Source organism: Sorghum bicolor, chromosome 1 (genome assembly GCF_000003195.3).
Source record: "Sorghum bicolor cultivar BTx623 chromosome 1, Sorghum_bicolor_NCBIv3, whole genome shotgun sequence".
Taxonomy (NCBI): domain Eukaryota; kingdom Viridiplantae; phylum Streptophyta; class Magnoliopsida; order Poales; family Poaceae; genus Sorghum; species Sorghum bicolor.
Window position 1 is genome coordinate 15,934,263 of NC_012870.2, and position 21,865 is coordinate 15,956,127.

Sequence of the window (21,865 nt, forward strand, 5' to 3'; positions counted from 1 at the left end):
CGCACCTCCCTCTCCCCTCCCGCCTCTGCTGTTCCCGTGGGAGCCCGGCCAGCTGCCCAGGGTGGCCGGGCCTTGGCTCCGCCGGTGACCACGAGGATTTTTTCTTCCTAAGGAACTTGTTTTCAGGAGTGCTCACTTATCCATGTATCAAAACTAAATTCTGTTTATGTTACAAGTTATCACTTGTCTTTCTTCACATGCCAGCATGGTAAATCTGCTGATTTTTTGATCCATTAATCTATTAGGATGGACGAAGTCACACAAGCTGTTGAAAATCTGAAGAAAGAATGGAGCCAAGCAGTTTCACAGCTTGAGGAGAACATTACTGCAATCGAATCATGTGGAAAAACAGGGAAAGGAACAGAGGAAGCAAATTCTCTTCCGAGGTTGAATGGTTCTGCACAGGATGCTTTGCAGCTGCTCAAGTCACTGCAGTTCCGGCTTGATCTTCTAGCACAGCAGCTTCCCACTTTTGATGAAGTGCAGTCTGGCCAAGCAACCTTGAAGTCATGGGATGAACAATACAAGAAGTAAGATAGTCTTGGAGTTTGTTTACTTTTGTTATCCTTCTTAGCCTACTTTTTGTATAAATCTTGAACATTTTTGCAGGCTTCGTGTTAGCCTGAGGAATGCTAACTTACAAGCAAAAGATAACATTAGACAAGCTGCTCAAGAGGAGGTATGTGATTTTGCCTGGACTTTGATGATATTGATCCAAGTGATGAGCTGTCTGAGTGGTACATGCTTCTAGAGTGTCACCAATGCAATGTGAAAGATTAAGAATTCATTTTAATTTGTAAGGACCTATTCTTTATATGCAGTATCTCTTCTGAGAGGTTTTTATGTACTCATTTAAATGAAGCTATTGCTGTTTTAGTTTTTTGCAACTTCCCTCGCAAAATTTGCCAAAAAATTACCTGTAGGCACCCTACCACCTTTTTAGAGCATTGCAGGTGTCATTATAACTTGGCTATCGGTTTCTAATTGTCTTTTCTCTAGAGGGCACTTCTTCTGGGTGGTGGCGAAGAGTCTACCATCCGTAGGCGTAATCTCCAGTAAGTTGATTTCAATGAGGTCTTTTTCCTTTAAGCCAATATATATGAGATATTTAAGGACCTTTTATACTTGAGTCAGTTACATGGGTATCCGATCCATCTAGTTTCATCAAATCCAGGTTACTTGAAATTTGAAACAGATAATGGCTGTCACTTGTGAATTCTACTTTTCTATATTATACACTAAGAATTGTGGAATAACAATTAAGAGCTGATGTATTAATGCATTTCAGTATTTCACTAATGAAAAGGCCATCCTTGCATCCATGTTTAGATAAGTTCTCTTGTATTTGTATTACATCACAATAAATAATGAACCACCCTTCTACATTTTTAATCCAAGCATCAAGCAACATCTAGTTTTGTCATATAGTGTGATTTCTGACCTATTAAATGATTCAGGACAAAGGCTGGAATGACATCTGCTGCTGAAAGTATCACTGAGAGCCTCCGACGGTCTCGCCAGATGATGGTTCAGGTTTGCATGTCCACTTGTTCAATTGTTAGCTTGTATACTAATGTGTAATGGCTTATTGCTCATAAACTTGAAGCTAATTGACATAAAATTATAAATGCTTACAGGAAGTGGAAAGAAATGCTAGTACCTTGGCAACATTTGGTATGCATTTTAATTAAGCCGTTAATCTGTATATTATCTATAATTTTTATCATTCTAGAATGATGAGTTTTGTTGGTTCCTAAAATCGGTTTTGTACAATGTGCTTGATCTTAATTGTTATGTACTCCATCCATTCTAACTTATAAGACATGGCTTTTTTAGATTCATAGCTTTTGCTATGCACTTAGATATACACTATGTCTAGAGGGGAGTACATAGCAAAAGCAATGTATCGACAAAAGTCAAAATGTCTTAATTTGGAATGGAGGGAGCATTAATGTTCTTGTGATGCCTCAGTGATTTAAAATAAAACTGCTTGGTTGTAGTCATGTACTTGTTCTGTATATTTATATTTAATTTTGTCAAAATATTCCTTTTTATTTAACTATAGGATGGTCTTCTGTTATGGCTGAAAATATAGCATGTTCATGCACTTCATGGTGTATGAATAAAAAAAAAATTCTTATTTGCCTTCATTTTAATGATCATAATAGTCAAATTGTACCATGCAAACTAATTTATTAAATTATGCAGACGAATCAACAAGTGTTCTCCGGAAGGCTGAAGGTGAATATCAAGGACACCGCTCTTTGCTGATGCGTACCCGTGGTTTGCTCTCCACGATGCAACGGCAAGATGTTCTTGATAGGTAGGTACTCTCACTCTTTTGTACAGTTCTAAACTTGCTGCAGATCAGTGCATAATGTGGTCCGTGGTCATATAGCCTACATTCTTATTTTATACTCAAGCCATTTAACTAAAAGACATGTCTCTGTAGACACATTTTGCACAATGAGTAGTTGAGTACCTTCAAAATTGAACCACATCCCTGGCTCCTTTCATAGTGCTATATTGCCAGTACTGAACTATCATTTGTCAGGATTGTTTGAACCACTACTCTTTTTTTTCATATTAAACAACTGTATCCCGGCCTATCTTTTTTAGGAAATACATGACTCGTTACAGCTAATCAGGCAAAACATAGCAAAGAAAAGTGACTTGCAGAAAACATGCTGGCATTTGATTTCCATATAATCACAAGTTTCTTGTGTGAACTTACAAGTTTCTTAAAAGCCTTTACAAACGCTGGACTTATCTGTAACACCAAAGGATACACACATCAGACAGTCATTGAATAAACAGGTCTGGCAGCCTTCTCCTCTATGAGCTTTGGGCCTTAGTCCTTGGTGAACAATGCGGCCCTGCTTGTTAAAGAAAAGGCACAATCTTGTGGAATGCTTCAGTAGGGTCATGACTCACGAGTTGGCTTATGGAAACAGAAAATATCAGAAATGGAGCAAACTCCAATATGTGGTTCTAGTACTTGTCCTATGCATCCCCGAGAAGTATGTAATGAAACTAGTATGTATATTACATCCTTATTTGAAGGAAAATCAGTGCTGTGGCATTCTTTGTTCCTCATTCCCAGCAGTTCAGATCTCATGCCAAAATGCTTAGAATGAAGTAACTGTGCCTGGTGCTTGATATGCTATAAGCCTGTTATCCGTGAGACAATTTTTCTACCTGTAATAACAAACCTGTGTTTGTGTGTGTTGTAGCTGCTAACAAGATCTGTTTCCCAGGATCATCCTGACTATCGGTTTCATCATCTTCTCCTCGGCGGTTCTTTATGTCGTCTCAAGACGTATTGGCCTGTTGACGCTGCAAAGGAAACTGGCCAACGCCATCAGATCAGGTTCATTATCAGCTGAGGACATTGTAGCGAAAGCCCAACACGGACCTGTGGCCCTAGCAAATGCTCCTGCTCCTCCTCCCATTTACGATGAACTGTGAAGAATCACTTTTAGTCTCCGTTCTGTGGATGTGTATCCTAGAGCAATTGCTAAGGTAATAGTTTCACAAGTAAGCTACTATTGAGATTTGTATATGTAGCCTGTAGTGATGATGCACCGACCCGTTATGCATTTGAAATTTTCCAACTAGTTTTTGGTTGCAGTCAGAAGACGATGCTCTTCAGTCTCCACCGGTGAAATCAATTAGAATGCCCTGACGGCGAAGTCTCCTGGATGAAGCTTAGTGCTGCTGTCTTCGATGTTTAGAACATACGGAGTACTAGGAATATCCCCCTACAAATCAACATCCCTGTCAATCACCTCCAATCCTCTTGGGTTGAGGATGAGCCAGACAAGATCTTGTGCTGCCTACACTTAAACAGGCTCAGGTGGTTGTAACCGCTGATTGGAGTATCGTAGTAGGATCCTGCAGGACGATTTCAGAGTATAAAAGCTCGTTCAGATGTATAATTGTCCCAGCGGCCCTCTATTGAAGGTTAAAAAATAATTTTAAAAAAAAAACAGGCCCTATTCAAGTTGCATGAGGTAGCCTGGGTTCGTTTCATGCAAAATGAGCCTGTTTGTTTGAGTTCATCTACTTGCATGAGGTAGCCTTGGGTTCACTTTATGTAAAATGAGTCTGTTTGTTTGAGTTTATCTACTGAATCTATCAGTCATTAAGTAGTGTTTTTCTTACAATAAATCAACAAACATGGTTTTTCAGCCATGCGAACAGGCCTAGTATGGCTAGTTTTATGCCAAATTGAACCCAAATTTTGGGCATGACTATGATAACGATATGATGCGGGCAATATGCCACCCTATGACTATGATAATGATATGATGCAGTTCGTTTGAGAGTTGACACGTTGGCTACGGCCATGTCATGCGCACAAAGGGAGAGGAGGGTGACATGACATGCATGGTGGCCGTGTCAATCTGGCTCGGCAAGTTAAAAAAAAGCTTGAGCATCCCTTCACCGAGGCGAGGCCCATGTATCGTGCAGGTCAGGTGGATCCATGCGCGCCTACTCACCTAGCCTAGTGTCGAGGACATGGGTACCCGTATGAACATCCCAAAAAAAAATGAAGTTTTAACCAGCTCTGACAGAAGAAAAAACCCAGCGTACAAACCATTTTAGGCCGGCCTAAGAGCGGGCCTTGATATCCTAGACAAGCACGCAACAGCTATGCTCCCTACTCGACGTACTGTAAGTAAGACCAACGCACCGATCGACATAAGCCTCGATGACGGAAAACAGCTCGAGCGAGCGCCAAAGCCTCGAGTTCGCACGCCCCTCCATCACGGGATCTGGATCGAGCGAACCGCGTTGCCTCGAGCGCGAGACGCGCCTCAGCTACCTGCCGCTAGTACGGGATCTAGAGCATTAAATGTACGTTCCCACCTAACGCTATGGCGGCCGCCGCGCTAATGATGGGTCGTACCCTTGTCACGTCCCACTTCTCACAGGCCTTGTCTTGGAAATCAGGATGAGGTACACAACATTCCTGTGATGCCCAGCGTAACATCCCGTCAGGCGACCCATCGAGACGTAATAGTCAGCGCTTCTACGTACGGGTCCTGCCCAATCCGCCTGATCCTCGAGGCCATCGAGTACTTCCCTGAGAAGGGTCCGTCAGAGGAAGTCAGCGCTCCAACAACTCCCGACACGACGACTGCAGGGTCGTACGCACGTGCGCATATACGGGCCAATTACCGAGCAATATACAAGGATTCACGCAAGGGAATACACACGCCATCATCACCAAGTACACAATAACAAGACCTGTCAAGCCATGCCGGTATGGAGGCCTCAAGTTGACCTACGCCCACGCCCTTGTCGAAGCCTACTCTAGCCCCTGTACCGTGTAACCTTGTGCCTCTCCTTGACCTATAAAAGGGGACGCCAGGGCTTAGAACGGATATAGCGTCACACGTAGAAATCTGCACTCGCATGCACAACATCACCAACACCTTAGTCCCACGCTACTAAGCTTGGAATCCCACGATCATTCATACTTGTATCCACCCCTGTACAAGCACTTAGGTGTAAGATAATACAAGCTCCTCCCCCCGCTGGATGTAGGGCCTTCTCTTGCCCGAACCAGGATAAATCGTTGTGTTCACCTTGCATCACCATCTGGAAGAGGAAGCACGCAAATAAATTCACTCATTGGTGCTACCCCCGAGGTTAAAACACCGACAGTTGGTGTGCCAGGTAGGGGCCTTGCGTGTTTACTGACGATTTTCCACCTTGTTTCCGGATGGCCACTTCCGTTTCTCCACTTTCGCGCTCCACAGTGATTTGGTTTGAGAGCCTTGAGATGTCCACCAGCTTTGGCTACGACATGATCCTGCTCTCTACCAGAGGCCTGGGCGGAGCCCACATTATGCCCCCATGCTCAGGGAGGGCCACACGTCGACCTCATCACCACGCCTCCCCGCCCAAGAGGAGGCGTGATCAGCATCGCCATCATCGCTCCACGACTGCCGCACGATCACCACCTCGAGCAGACCACTTGGAACCCCTAGTTAGGGATCCGTCTGGCCTATGCTCGTGGATGGAGAGCGGGCTGGAAAACTGCCGTGACAACCGTGGCTTTGCCCTCTGTTGACACCGTTTTTGGACACGTATCAGGAAAGTTAATGGAGCTTGGATCGGCAGATGAAAAAGTAATAACTGGTTGACGAAGGAGTTTGTCACAGAACCGACCAAATTGTAAGAGTTCAAGTGTAGAAACGATCGACAAGCAATCAAGTTTCCAAACTTGAGCCCATATAATACCGGTAGTCAACTGAAATCACGAAGGACTTCGAACCAACTTGCAACAAGCCAAGATCGTAATAGTTCAACACAACACAGCGAATGTTACATAGTCATTCATTGCCGGCAAAGCGGCACCACATCGGAGTTACTTAGTTATTACAACACATGTTTGAAGTAGCGGAAGCAAAATAATTACACACACTTTCCAAAGTTCATTTCACAAGTTCTTGTTCAGCCAGGGTCTCATGCCACCCATCCAAAAGCAACAGGTACGAAATAGTTAGAGAACCTTGCCCAACGGTTAGTCCTCATCCCCAGCGGGATGTAGACAGGTCTTGCAGAAGCCATGATAAAATATATCATCTGCAACAGATGGGAATAAACCCTGAGTACGAGAATGTACTCAGTTAGACTTACCCGTCTAGTAAAACATAAAAGACACCAAGGATCATGCAAGGCTAATATCAAGTGGAGCTGGTTGACCCAACATTTGCCAAAAGCTTAAGTTATAGCTACAAGGTTGTGAGAGCATCATATTAATCATCATTAGCCTACCACTAGATTAGCACCTGTACTAAAACACATCACTTGATTATTGCAAACAATAATAACCATATCAAGTTCATCATGTACTCTTTCTTGCTATCATCATTATCATGAACCAAAGTTCTTTAGTGAATGCTACGTTTGTCGCTGCTCTGTCAAGTTCTCACTATTCGGGAGAGATGGCGATTCGAATCGATTCCTATTCAGTTGGAGGGTTATTCCTAGCACTCACCCAAGCATCCCCCGTCGGAGAGCCAGCGGGTCACCTTTGGTACGACTCAGGAATCGCGGCTCCGATCAGCGCCGCACTCCCAGGGCTACCACTCTGCCAGGGAGGTTAGGAATTTTAACTCACCTGCCTTTGGGCTTACGCCAATGGTCCCCCGCACACCGCACTTCCTCCGGTAGTGTGCACTTTATACTTGCCGGTCTTCCGGCCTGAGTCATACTACTAGGCTTCGCGGTCGGAACGAGTTATCCGGCCAACTAAGTGTTAGACATGCGTTCAACATGATAAGAGGACGTACAACGGTCGGTCCTTAGCTGCCACAGACGGAGTTACTACAACCTTGCAAAACTTCGCTCGGCTTAAGTCAATTTAATCAGGTTCCATCCACGATAGCACATATAGTCCATCGTGATCCGACATAACCCTATATCGCGCAGGTGACAGGATATCACCCGACTTCTACCGATTAAAGCATGGCTAAGCTGCTACTCGATCCTAACTCTATAAGCAGGTAGTGGTAAGATATCTGGACAAGGATTGAGTAAAATGCAGCAAAGGTTTCATCACAACTCCTATACTTAAATGCATCAATATATATAACATATTCAAGTAAACTTTCGAAAGTAAAGGGGAGACTTAGGATGCTCCGGGGCTTGCCTTTCACGAATGAGGATGGCTCGTGATTCGGGCACTCCACTTCCTCTTCGGGCTCCTCGAGTCCGGCTTGCTGGACCTCCGTTTCTGGGTTGCCCTCCTCGCCTTCGGGGTTCACTTGAAGCTCGAAAGAGGCTGTCACGTCCGATGCACCTATTGCATGCTCGATGAATAAGAAGGTGTGCATACTAAAGAATGAATGCTTGATAACATAATTAGACTCACTGGACACTCATTTATGGAATAACTATTATAACAAGTCCACACAAGATGATAAGTTAACTTAGCCAAAACTACCAAGTTAAACTATAAACAGCGAGTATCACATAACAGGATTAGCTCAGTAAACAGGTCATAACTATTGCTAAAAAGATCCAACAAACATGAGTGAGGACATTCTGGAAAGCTTATGAAATTGTCTACAAATCATCTTTAAACATCTCAACAAGATTCATAAGTTAAACAAGCCTTATAAACAAAGTTGCAGGTTCTGTCCCAGAAAAACAGAAAGCACCAATTTCTGGAACGTAACTTGGAAAAGCCATAGCTTCAAAACTACTGGACCAAATGATCCCAAATTAAAACCACAGCTAGTCCATAAAGTTTACAACAACTTTGATTTAGACAAGTCTTCCAGAAGACCAAGTTATTAATAAGCAAAGATTGAATTACTTCCTTGCTGTCCAGAATAGCTTTTAACCCTTTAATTAATTATTTAATGACATAGCCAAAATATAATCAGTATCAACCACATGGCTTATAAGCACAAACACATCATAATACAACCAGCACATCATATGATAACCCCTAAACACTTAATAATAAGACATTTATTAATTTAATTCTATAAATGAGAATAATTACAAGATACTAGCAAAAGTGCTCAGAAAAATCTACAAAAATTACAGAAGGACAAGCATAGCATCTGGACATCACCATAAAATGTTCAGGGCAATTGCACATGCCAAATTTAAGATAAGCATTTAACATATGACAAGGTACTTATTTCACAAATTACGAAACATGGCTTATATAGTGTCAAACAACATATTTCAGATTATTTACATGCTACTAATACCATAAGCAAGTTTGACACCAGAGTAGAGCACCAGCATAAGCACCAAATATTTACTGTGATTTAAATAAGAAAACAAGTCATAGAACTAGCATAAATTACATATCACAAATATATTACTCCAAAAATCATGAACTATTTATCATAACATCCTCATGCCACTTAGAGCCTAGCATAAAAATTTCATAGCAAGATGAGCAGTATATCAAGAGATATGAATTTACTCATGAATAACAAGATTAAATCCTTATAATTGTTTTTCCCAGAAAACATGGTTCATTTTATATTTTTACAAAACAATAACCATCTCAAAGAATCTCACAAAACTGGTTTCACAATTTTTGGATCTCAGAAACAAGAGATATGATTTTTGCAAGAAAGCCAAAAACCTGGATTTGAATAAAAGAAAAGGAGGGAAACGATGTGTCACTGACAGCGGGTCCTGCATGTCAGGGTCATCTTCCCCACAGCCGAGGCGACTCTCGCCGGCGATTTCTCTGCGACGGCGAGGTCTCCGGCCAAACCAAGGGCACCAACGTGACCCCCAGACCTTTGCGAACTGATTGACCCCCTTTTCCCTGCGGCGGAGCCACAAGAAATGGCTCGCTGTCGATCATGGCGGCTCGGCGGAGGTGCTCGGCGTTACGCCAGAGCTCTCAGGTCGGTAGAGCGCGACCTAGGGTTTCCTACAGCACCAGCGGACTACGGCGAAGCTTCCTAGGTATGCGACTTGGCTTGAAATGGCGCGGAATGAGCTGGCCACGAGAGAGCCCAACTCCGGCGGAAACACGGCGGCGCTGCGCGTCGTGTCCGGCAACGGTGAGCGCGGTAGAGCGTCCGCCAAGTGGCGCAAACGCTTTCTAAGGACCTAAGCTACCTCTAGGACCTAACCAGAGAAGACGAGAGGCTCCGAGGAGGTCGGCATTGAGTTCGCCGGAGAAGAAGGTCACGGCGACCCGATTTGGGGGAAAAAAGGAAATGTCGGCTCACCGGAGGATTCCACGGCGAGTTAGCGGGTGGAGGGTGAGGAGCGGTTCACGGCGGAGCTGTGAGCAAGTTTTGGTAAGCAGTGGTGCAGTGACAAGCGCGATTGATCTCGCCGGAGTGAGCTCGCGACGGTGAGCTCACTGCGGCCGCTTGTCTGGCGAGAGAGTGAGTGGAAGGAGAGAGTGGACGCGTCCACTGCGTCCGGGGCGTCGCTGTGGAGGTCATGCACGCGCTGGGAGCTGACGAGCGGGGCCAGGAGCGACGTACGGGCACCAAATGTCGCCGAGGTTCTGTCACCGGTCGGCCACGTCGACGAGCTCGACCTCGATTCAGTTAAGGTGATGACTGTCTGACAGAGCGACTTTGACGGTGATTAACTTCCAAACCAGAGCGAGTTAGGAGATGGTGTAGTTGACAAAGTTGAAGTACTAACTGAGTTCTACAACATTATCAACTAGAGCAAGGGCCAGATCGGCCTGTATTGAGAGATATAAAGTTTTCAAAATCAATCAAGCAAACTGCTGCGTCCCTAGACTTAGAAAATATTTCTAAGTATTGGAAACAGCCCCAAATCTGTCTTGTGGGTCACTTTTGAACTAGATGTGATCATTTTCATGAGATAGCCATAAAACAACTTTTGTTCCTTATAAAATTTGCTACAACTTTGACATGCAAACATTTTATGAAACACTTTTTAAAAGCCTAAGCAAAATAGGTTTCTAGGGCCTATTTGTGTAAGTATGACTTAAGTGATTATTTTGGAGAAGTGATCAACATGAACATTGTTCCTAAGGTTGAGTTAAGCATAGATAAGCTAATTACCAAGGCTTAACACACAAGCATGAGCATGGTTCACACAAACATAAGCATAGGAAGCATGATAAAACAAGTTAAGGCACACTTAAGCATAAAATGACATGGCTCAAGGTAGATGATGATCATGATATGCTTGAGTGGATGATGATGCTCATGTTATGCATGTAATTTATGCAACCATAACACTGGGGTGTTACAGCCCTCCCCCCTTACAAAAATCTCGTCTCGAGATTTGAAAGCTTACTGATTTTCGAAGAATGTTTTGTAAACTTCTTTTAAATAATCCTCTGTTTCCCAAGTGGCATCTTCCTCCCCATGGTTACTCCACAACACCTTGTATAATTTTACCACACAATTACGAGTCACCCTTTCCTTGCGGTCAAGAACCGCTATAGGTTTTTCTTCATACACCAAGTCAGATTTCAACTTGATATCCCAAACTTCCACTCGTTCCTCCGGAACACGAAGGCACTTCTTCAATTGTGATACGTGGAAGACAGGAAAAATAGCCCGAAGCTCAACTGGTAGTTGAACTTTGTACGCCACATCCCCTTTCCTTTCAAAAATCTAATAGGGTCCCACATAACGAGGTGCAAGCTTTCGCTTGACTCCAAACCTTTGTACGCCTTTCATCGGAGACACCTTGATATACAAATGGTCACCGACTGCGAACTCAATCGGTTTCCTTCTCTTGTCAGCATAACTTTTCTGACGAGCTTGAGCAGCTTCGAGATGTTGCTGGATGGTACGGACTTGCTGCTCCACTTCGTTCACGAAATCGATGCCATAATACCTTCGCTCCCCGGATTCTACCCAATTCAACGGGGTTCGACACTTTCGACCATACATGGCTTCAAATGGAGCTGATGAGGACATCCCAACCAAGCATGCTCCCTCTAATTCCACGCCAACCTCTACACCGACTACACTGGCACCAGCCCAAGCCATTGATGGAGCAATTACACGTAGCCGAGCCAAGAAGCTACAACAAGAGGTGAACGCGCTACTTTGTAAGAGTTCTATTAATGTTAATGAGAATATTATACTACCTAAGTGTTCTACTTTGGTTGTGCTTAGGTATACACATGAGGAGGGAGGTGACCTGGATCGCAAGGATTGGAACAACACGGTGCAGAACGGACCAGTTGAAAGAAGGGCAGATCGGACCAGTGCGGTGCAGAACGGACCAGTTGAAAGAAAAGATCATAACTTTCACTTTAGAGATGCTATGAAGGCCCATGAGCACTTGTTGGAAAGCTCTTCGAGTCTACTTTCCAATGAATCTAGTGGCGACCAGTTTGGATACTCCATATTGCCTGCAGAACAGAATTAGTACAGACTGCTCAGAAGGTCAACAGTCTGTCGTGACAGAATGTTGGTACAACTTGCCAAGTAAAACTGTACCAATCTACAGCGTTTCGTGGTGCATGGCATATATTACTAGAAAGCTCTTGGAGTCTAGTTTCACACCCAAGAAACGGATCATCATTTGGACTTCCCAATGAAAAGTTATGGTCAGTTTATTGGAAACTGCTCTGGAGGCCAACAGTCACGCGAAGCCACCTCGGAAATCCATTTCGAGGGGACCTTTCACATTGCCTTCTCTCAGAAACTCTATTTCGTTTTCATACCTATCTAGCAGGGCTGTTGCTAGTATAAATACCCCCTAAGACTCATTGTAATCAAAGACTTATGATATTGAGAATACAAACCACTTTGTTCAGCTGTGTGCTAACAAATTCAGAGAGAGATCTCTACCCCTTTGCTCTTGTGTTTTCCTTCGCGGAGATTACAGAAGCGGCCGCGTCATCGGCACCCAATCCGTGCTCCTGATCCTCGAGTTCAGGTTGCGTAGGTTGGTTCTTTGAGAGTGTGGTTGGGCGAATCCTTGGTTCAGGCTGCCGTATAGAGACGGTGGTTGGCTCCTTGTGCGTGTCGTCAGGTTGCACTAGTTATCCTCGCTGCTTGCAGCAAGTTATCGGCTGATCTTCAGCTAGTTATCCTACGTCGTGAAGATCGGGACAACGACCTCACCATCTGGTATCAAAGCTCAAGTTTCCACGGTAGGATTTTTTACCCTTAGCTACATATATATATCTTGTTCGTCCTATCCACCAAAAAGCCATAAAAAAATTGCATTAGCCCTTTGTTTCAATCTGTTTTTCTTGTGAGTTTGGTTAAGTTTCAGTCCATTAGAGTTTTGCTTAGTTGCTGATCATCATATCCTTTGTGTGTCCTTTGTGCCTCTTTTATATCTACAAATCCCTAAAGAAAATCTGAAACCGGTATCATCCTTCGCGTAAACTTTGAGCCTATCAAGTTAGAACGCTGACGGTTGTGTCTTGTTTCAAAAAAAAAGTGTGCGTAAGTGTTATATCTGCTCTTGTTCTTAGTTATAAAAAAACAGAGTATCAAAAAAAAAGAAAAGTGAAAAAAAAGAGTTGAGGAAGAGAAGTTGTGAAGAAAGAGTAGAAAATTCACTCTGTTTATGTGCTCAAGTTCTGAATTTTATATCAAGTCACACAATCAGTCATTATCTATCTTTGGTGCAAAATTTTGCTTGGGTTTGATTGCAACACTTGCATCCTAGGCATACTCCTTGTTTGCATCAAATCTGAATTATCTTTGCGCGTGTGTTTGATCTATTTACATCACTCATATCTTGTGGTCAGCACTAGGCATTGAACTTCTAGTTTGGATTGTGGTTTAACTTTACAATATCAAGAATTTAGACTGCATTCCTTGTGAAATATATCCCCACCAAGCTCCACAAATAACCCACCGTCATAGGAAAATACTGATCTTGGATTCTCCCAACCATCATTCTCGGTTACCACCTCGCATTGGCCGTTGTAATCTGCAGGGAACTCACATGAGCTTCGGTTGGTAAGAGAGGTGAGATTGTGAGATTCCACATATAATTCCCTATTCTACATATATTGTTGCTTTGCCTTCACTAATTTTTTACAGCAAGATGTCTGAGCATCCGGAGATTGATGATTGTGTCACCATGGCACAATTCGATGAGATGAAACAAAGCATGGAGACGCTAACAAACAATGTTCAAGCACTCATGAACCGGTTGCAAATCCATCCTCATGATAATGCAAATGGCAGTCACCATGAAGATGAAGATGAAGAAAGCGAAGGAGAAGCTGCTCGTCGTGCAAGGGAACGGCGTAGAGAGCGAGCTGCTGCCAATGCAAGAAGACCTCCTTTTCCACGACGTGATCATGGTGGTAGAGGTGCTGGTCATGGACATGGGAGAGGTATTGGATTGGAAGAAAGTGAAACTGAAGAAGAGGATGATTATGATGATCGTCGTCACCGAAGAAATCGTAGGCGTAATCAGCACAATGAAGAGAGATTTGGCAAGTTAAAATTCACCATGCCCCAGTTTGAAGGAGGATCTGATCCTGAAGCATATCTTACATGGGAGTTGAAGGTGGATAAAATTTTTCGTGTGCATAATTATTCTGAGAGAAAGAAGGTTGCACTAGTTATCTTCGCTGCTTGCAGCAAGTTATCGGCTGATCTTCAGCTAGTTATCCTACGTCGTGAAGATCGGGACAACGACCTCACCAGGAGCCATCTTGATACTCTCCTGATAACTATTGTTGTAAGAGAACTCAGCTAACGGCAACCACTTAACCCAAGAACCCTTTGAAGAGAGAGCACATGCCCTCAACATGTCTTCTAGGATTTGGTTGACCCGTTCAGTTTGGCCGGCCGTTTGGGGATGATAAGAAGAACTACGGACCAAGTGGGTACCATCTGCTCATGAAGACACTCCCAAAAACGGGCAGTGAACTGTGGTCCACGATCTGATATGATTGTTCGAGGCACACCATACTGACGAACAATGTGCTCGAAGTACAACTCCGCATATTGATGTGGACGATAGTTAGTTCGAACTGGAATAAAACGAGCAACCTTGGTCAAACGGTCTACAATCACCCAGATAGAGTCGTAACCCTTAACAGAAGTTGGAAGTCCAACGATGAAATCCATGCTGACTTCTTCCCATTTCCAACTAGGAATCGACAAGGGTTGAAGCAAACCGGCTTTCATGTGAACGGCCTTCACACGACAACAATTGTCACAACGAGCGACAAAGCAGCAATCTCCTTTTTCATCTTTGTCCACCAAAACAGAGGTTTCAAATCCTGATACATCTTGCTGCTACCAGGATGGATAGACAATTTGGATGAATGAGCTTCAGATAAGATCTGATTTCGTAGCTCACGGTCTTTTGGGACCACGAGTCGATCTTTGAACCAAAGAATTCCGTTCGCATCGACCCGGAAATGCTTGGTTTCTTCTTCCTTCATTCTCCTCTTTATATGGTGGATACCTACACCTGTTTGCTACAATTCGATGACTCAATTGCGCAGAGTAGTCTCCAGAGAAATCTGGTTGAGCACAAGTGGGTGCATAAGATGTGACAACAATGGGTCTTCCACCTGAACTGAGTGACAGTGCGCTTTCCGACTCAAGGCATCCGCAACCACGTTTGCCTTGCCCGGATGGTAGTGCACTTGCAGATTATAATCTTTAATCAACTCAAGCCACCTTCGCTGCCGCATGTTCAATTCAGGTTGAGTGAAGATGTACTTGAGACTCTTATGATCAGTGTAGATATTACACAGATTACCCAGCAAATATTGCCTCCATATTTTCAAAGCATGGACAACTGCAGCCAATTCTAAGTCATGAGTAGGGTAATTGACCTCATGCTTTCAAAGTTGGCGCGAGGCATACGCGATAACGTGACCTTCTTGCATCAACACACAGCCTAGACCAACACCCGACGCGTCACAAAAGACATCGAAGGGCTTCTCGATATCAGGTTGAGCTAGGACAGGAGCTGATGTCAGCAATGTCCTCAACTTGTAGAATGCCTCTTCACACTCAGGCATCCACACAAACTTCTCATCTTTCTGAAGTAAACGAGTCATAGGCTTGGATATTTTTGAGAATTCCAGAATAAATCGACAATAATACCTAGCCAAACCGAGAAAACTCCGAACCTCGTGCACCGAAGTTGGAACTTTCCAATCCAGCACTTCTTGCACCTTAGCCGGATCCACCGATATGCCTTCTTCAGATAAGACATGGCCCAAGAAATGTACTTTCTTTAGCCAAAACTCGCATTTCCTGAATTTTGCATAAAGCTGATGCTCACGCAAGCGCGACAACACCACACGCAGATGCTCTGCATGCTCCTCTTCATTGCAAGAATATACCAGGATATCATCAGTGAAGACCACCACAAACTTGTCCAATTCGGGCATGAATACCGATTTCATAAGGTACATGAAGTGAGCAGGTGCATTCGTAAGACCGAAAGACATGACGAGATACTCATACAACCCATACCTCGTCGAGAAAGCTGTCTTAGGTACATCTTCAGGACGGATCTTGATCTGATGGTACCCAGATCACAAATCAATCTTGGAGAATACCTTAGCTTTAGACAACTGATCAAACAAGATATCAGTGCGAGGAAGAGGGTATTTATTCTTGATGGTCACCGCATTCAGGGGACAATAGTCCACACACATGCGCAAGGATTGATCCTTCTTCTTCATAAAGATAGCCGGACAACCCCAAGGAGAAGAACTAGGACGGATAAGACCTTTCTTCAACAACTCATTCAACTGGGTCTTAAGCTCAGCTAGCTCATTTGGTGGCATTCTATAAGGTCTTCTAGAGATAGGAGCGGTACCCGGAATCAATTCAATTTTGAAGTCCACATCCCGATCTAGAGGAAGCCCGGGTAAATCATCAGGAAATACATCCGGGAACTCACACACCACCGGAATATCCTTGATAGCCCTAGATGTAACTGCACTCACAGTGCTACGGATATGAATATCTCGAGGAAGTTGCACTAAGAACGCCTCCTTGGTATTTGGGTCTCTCAACATCACTACACGAGTGGTGGTGTCGATAAGAACTCCGTTACCACTCATCCACTTCATTCCTAGAATTACATCTATACCCACACCAGGTAAGACAACCAGATCAGCAAGAAACTGACGGTCTCCAATTTCCAGAGTTGCCCCAAAAACCACTTGATTGGTAGAAATATCATTCCTAGCAGCACTAATGCAATAACTACCCTTATCAAGTGTAATTGCCTTGAGATTATGCTTAGACACAAAGTCTGAACTCACAAAAGAATGCGATGCCCCTGAATCAAAAAGCACAAGTGCATCACATTGGTTAACCAGAAACTTACCAGCCGTAACTACCTCACCAGCAGGGATTGCCTCCACAGTTGTGTAGTGAACACGCCCCTGGCGGACGTTTCCTTGGTTGACCTTCTTTGGCGGGTAAGGACAATTGCTCTGCCAGTGCCCGGTCTGATTGCAGTTCTAGCATGGACGGTTGGCAGGTGGAGTCTTGGCATAGCTGGGACCTGTGTTGCCCCTAGGAAGAGCAATAGAGTACCCCGTGCGGAAACCCGTCTTAGCCAGATTCTTCTTCACAGGAGGGCGATACCGCTGGTTAGGAGTTTGAGCACGGCACGGGGGCCTAGCTGCCACTGGAGCCTTGGATTGTGACGCCCCTGTCCCGACCTCAAAAGCCCTCTTGCGAGTCTTGGTCGCCGTGTACACAGTGTTATAGTTCTCTTGAGTGAGAGCATCACTAACAAACTCATTTAAAGTTGCACACTTAGAGCGGCCCATAGTCTTCAGCAACTTGGGGCCAAGACCCCGCTTGAAGCTAGCAATCTTCTTCGCCTCAGGGTTCACAAACTCAGGAGCATACCTTGATAGGTGATTGAAAGCATGCAAGTAGTCCTTCAGAGTTTTGTTGCCCTGAGTCAACTGCATAAACTCGGTATGCTTCATCTCCATGACACCAGGAGGAATGAAATGCCCCTTGAAAGCCTCACGAAAGAGGTTCCAGTCAACCATAGTATTGTCCGGGAGAGCCTCCCGATGCTGGTTCCACCATATGCCCGCCGGACCCTGTAGTTGGTGAGCAGCATACTCAGCCTTCAAACCCTCGGTCAACCGAAGCAAGCGGAATTTTTGTTCCACCGTGTTCAGCCATTGCTCAGCTTGAAGGGGTTCTTCAGCTTCTCTGAAAGGTGGGGGCTTAGTATCCATGAAATCCTTAAAGCTACTGTATTGATTAGGAGCTGGCCCTTCTTGTGCATGACGACCACCCTGATTTGCCATCCGATTGATGGTCTCAGTGAGCATCCTCTGATTTTCCACCATCATTTGCATCAGCTCAGCTGGATTTGGTGGTGGAGGAGGAGGGGGTGGGTTCATGTTTGCACGTTGTTCCGCTTCTCGAGTGCCACGAGACATCTGTAAAGACACAGTCACTGAGCATTGATGATGACAAGATTTGTCATAGAAGAACTTATACTTATGCCTGAAAGTATTCGAAAGAATAGCTTTACAGAAAAGGCACAATAATTCAATTCCACAAAACAACATCACCAATCCAACACATGACAGAGACAACTGTAATATGCACAATGCGGAAAACATCGTCATCACCGGTCAAACATGATACAGTTAACACATCGGGTCCATAAAGTTATTACACCATCACAGTACATGACGTGAGTCAAAGATCAAGGTTCTGGATTACAACAGGGTTACAAAAGCACTACTGCCAACTGCCTGACTACAAAAGATCCTCACATAACAACTACCCACTACTCACTACACTCCAGGCTCGTTGTCCGAGTCAGCGTCGAAGATCGCCTCTCCATCCTCGTCGCTAACTGGCTCAAGCTCCTCGTCCTCCATGTCCTCGTGCAAGGGTGGTGCAGCCGCTGCTGGTCCATCTACCTCCATACCATCATCATCGGCCACAATCACCTGAGGTCCCACCTCTGGATACACGGGCATAGGGCGAGGAATAGGGTGTAGCAAGTTGTTGAGACGGTGAATCTCCACAAGACCAGCCTCAATCTGATCCTGCAGATAGTTCTCCCGCTCAAGCGACTGAATCCGGTGCATCTCCCATGCCCGGCGTCTGTTCTCCGACACACGGAGCGCAGTATCCCTCTCACGAGTGACCTGCATCAAGCGCTCCTGCACTGTCTCCCTCTCTCTAGCCAACTGACTCATCTGATCCTGCTTATGATCTCTCTCCCTAATGGCATTCACCCACTGCTGCCTACGGTACTCCGCAATGTCTTTCCAGTCATTGCGGTCCTTCTGAGCTTGCTCTAGGAGTCTAGCTTGCTTGCGAAACTTGCGAGCATGCTTTTCAGCCTTCTGTTGCATCTCCTGGGCCTGGCGAACAGCCACCATCACCTGTGCATAAGTGTCCTCTCACTGACTGAACAGCTTGAGCACAGCCATCATAGCACTCATAGCAGGACTAGAACTCTCAGCTCGCTCTCCCCTGCCTCGGACCAACGCACAACCATCAGCCTGCTTCCACTCCGCTGCTGCTGGGTCAGCACGGGGAATGGAGGCCGCTGGTCCTCCTGTCAGCTCATCGCCAAACCTCTGACAGATGTTGAGCAGCATCGCATGGGCTGCAACCTGAGCTGCTTCCCAAGGAGTTTGCCCATCTGAGTTACAGGTCCACCCTGTCCATGCAGGCCTGCCCCCATGTGGAGGGACCACTCCCTGCACAGCAAACCACTGCAACTCTCCTATCATATCCACCTCCCACCAAGAATACTGAGGTGGCTCAGTATACCCCACAGACTGTAGCACCCTCCAGAGCAAGGTAGGAGTGCCAAACTCGCTCAGAAAGGTGTCACTGGGGTGAGGTGAAGCGGGCACGTCCATCTGTGGAAAGGAATAGGAATACCATGGGTAAGAGAAGATTAATTTTAAGCAACATTTATTTAATTAAAAGGTACGACATGGTAAGGGAAGGAGTAGACAGAATGTGTGTATGAATGCGACATGATGCATGCACGAACCGTACGTCCTCACAAACTTAGAAAATTAACATTCTAACGGATATACGGTGGCATACATTCGTCTCTCGATACGATAATTAACGAATTACACGTGCGCTGTTAGAGTACGTGCAGAAAACTTCATTGCAGCCCAACAGTTCCCAATATATCACTCAAGAAAGCAATAAACTAAGTGCACATTGCTTGGACATGCCCATCATGCACAAACAATGACACCATAGCTACCCGAGAAATTAAATGCTCCCCAATTAAGTTTCTTTCGTGGTTCCATGGTTTTGACATGTAACCACTCGAGAAAACCACCGTGAACACTCCCCTAGACCGCCATTTGGACGATCATGCTCTCACAGCTCACACTTACTAGAGCGTAGGTGCGACGTTGCATAATTTAAATATAGCGACATATGTGGCTAATTCACATATGAAGGCTACCTCTACCATTAGACCATAGGGTAGCATAGTGCGGTCATCACACATCCATACCTGAGTACTGCCGGAGATGCATAAATAAAACCCCCCCAAGTCAGTACTTAAATAGCCACCTATAGTCCTTATGTGGGCAAGCAGGATTCGACCACTGACATATCTTAAGTGTTGATTTACACCATTTTATTTAAAGACTCTTTTGTTTTTAAATACACAAAAGCTACATTTATAATGCTGAACTTGCTCCGATACCAGCTGTCACACAACCGATCAAATTATAAGAGTTCAAGTGTAGAAACGATCGACAAGCAATCAAGTTTCCAAACTTGAGCCCATATAATCCCGGTAGTCAACTGAAATCACGAAGGACTTCGAACCAACTTGCAACAAGCCAAGATCGTAATAGTTCAACACAACACAGCGAATGTTACATAGTCATTCATTGCTGGCGAAGTAGCACCACATCGGAGTTACTTAGTTATTACAACACATGTTTGAAGTAGCGGAAGCAAAATAATTACACACACTTTCCAAAGTTCATTTCACAAGTACTTGTTCAGCCAGGGTCTCATGCCACCCATCCAAAAGCAACAGGTACGAAGTAGTTAGAGAACCATGCCCAACGGTTAGTCCTCATACCCAACGGGATGGAGACAGGTCTTGCATAAGCCATCATAAAATATATCATCTGCAACAGATGGGAATAAATCCTGAGTACGAGAATGTACTCAGCTAGACTTACCCGTCTAGTAAAACATAAAAGACACGAAGGATCATGCAAGGCTAATATCAAGTGGAGCTGGTTGTTGGGTATTTTAAACGCAAACAGAAAAATCCGCAAGCGCACGGATACCGATGTAGCCTTCACCCGGGAGTATTCCAGAGTATCGATTTTCCACAGGGAACGTGAGTGTACTAATTAAGATCCAAGATCGCCCAAGGATAACTATATAACTATTTTTGGTGGGAAGAGAGGAAGTTTCCTGAGAGTTCTCTAGTTGATCTAAGAATCAAGAATTACTTCAAGATTATCTATTTCGGGACATCAGAACACTAACCACAGAAAGAGATGAGAAGGGGGCTAGGAAGCTCCGACTACGGTCCTACAAACACCGATCCGAACGAGGTGGAATACGTCGACCGTTAGGGCTGTCACTACCCTAGGGCTACCACAACAATCCGCAGGATTGGGTGCAATTCCAGGTAATTGCAAGACTAAACACCACGTCTAATCTATTAATTACTACTCTAATGTTTCAAAGATTAGAGCACTTGATGCAAGCGGGAATCCAATAAATAACTTGAATGTAAATAAAAGTAATTAGAGAACTCAGGAGTTATGAGTTGAAGAACCTGGAGAACGATGAAGAACGAACTAGATGCTGCAAAAGTACAATGTTGAGGAAGATCCGACAGATCTGGCTCCTCCTCCGCTCTCCTCTTCTCTCTCCCTATTTTCTAGATTACAACTAGAACTAACTAGAACTTGAACTAGAGAAACTAGAACTAGATGAACTAGAACTAGATCTAGATGAACTAGAGGTAGAACTAGAAGAACTAGAGGGATCCTCTCTACTTGGATGAAGAATTGAAACCCTAACTTTGATTATGTAGAAGAGGTATGATCTCCAGGGGCCAGGGGGCCTTTCTTATATAGTCTTTTCAGATGAATCTGGGCTGTCGGATCAAACCGACATTGATCGTGTGGTTTTCCTTGAAGTATTAGGTCGGTGGAGCTTGATCCCCGAACTTCACCCTGATTGGTCCAGGGGGGAGGGCGGGCGCCCAGTGCCCGGCTCCGTTACGTCTCCCGTTCGCTCCCGTGGCTTCTGGACTCTTCTAGATGGTAGATAATTGTGCGGCACGTTAGTATCTCTATGTAAACCCGACGTGTGGGCCTTTCTTCCGTATTTCCTGATAACCCCCTGTAGAAATAGACAAACACCAAAACTTGTGGAATTCTGTCAGATAAAACCCTAAGTCT

The 21,865-nt window shown here is 44.6% G+C and overlaps 1 protein-coding gene across 2 annotated transcripts; it reads left to right on the plus strand.

The window, feature by feature from the left end:
- LOC8063034 lies at positions 247-4,151 on the plus strand. Of its 2 annotated transcripts, none has more exons than XM_021451456.1 (8): positions 247-530; positions 610-679; positions 1,000-1,055; positions 1,458-1,533; positions 1,638-1,674; positions 2,209-2,323; positions 3,258-3,522; positions 3,619-4,151. In XM_021451456.1, the coding sequence occupies exons 1-7, from the start codon at positions 247-249 to the stop codon at positions 3,466-3,468; spliced, it is 849 nt and encodes a 282-aa protein (XP_021307131.1). In that variant the 3' UTR covers positions 3,469-3,522; positions 3,619-4,151. The 2 variants fall into 2 exon arrangements, with proteins under 2 accessions (XP_021307131.1, XP_002464325.1); XM_002464280.2 differs by having other exon boundaries at positions 3,632-4,151.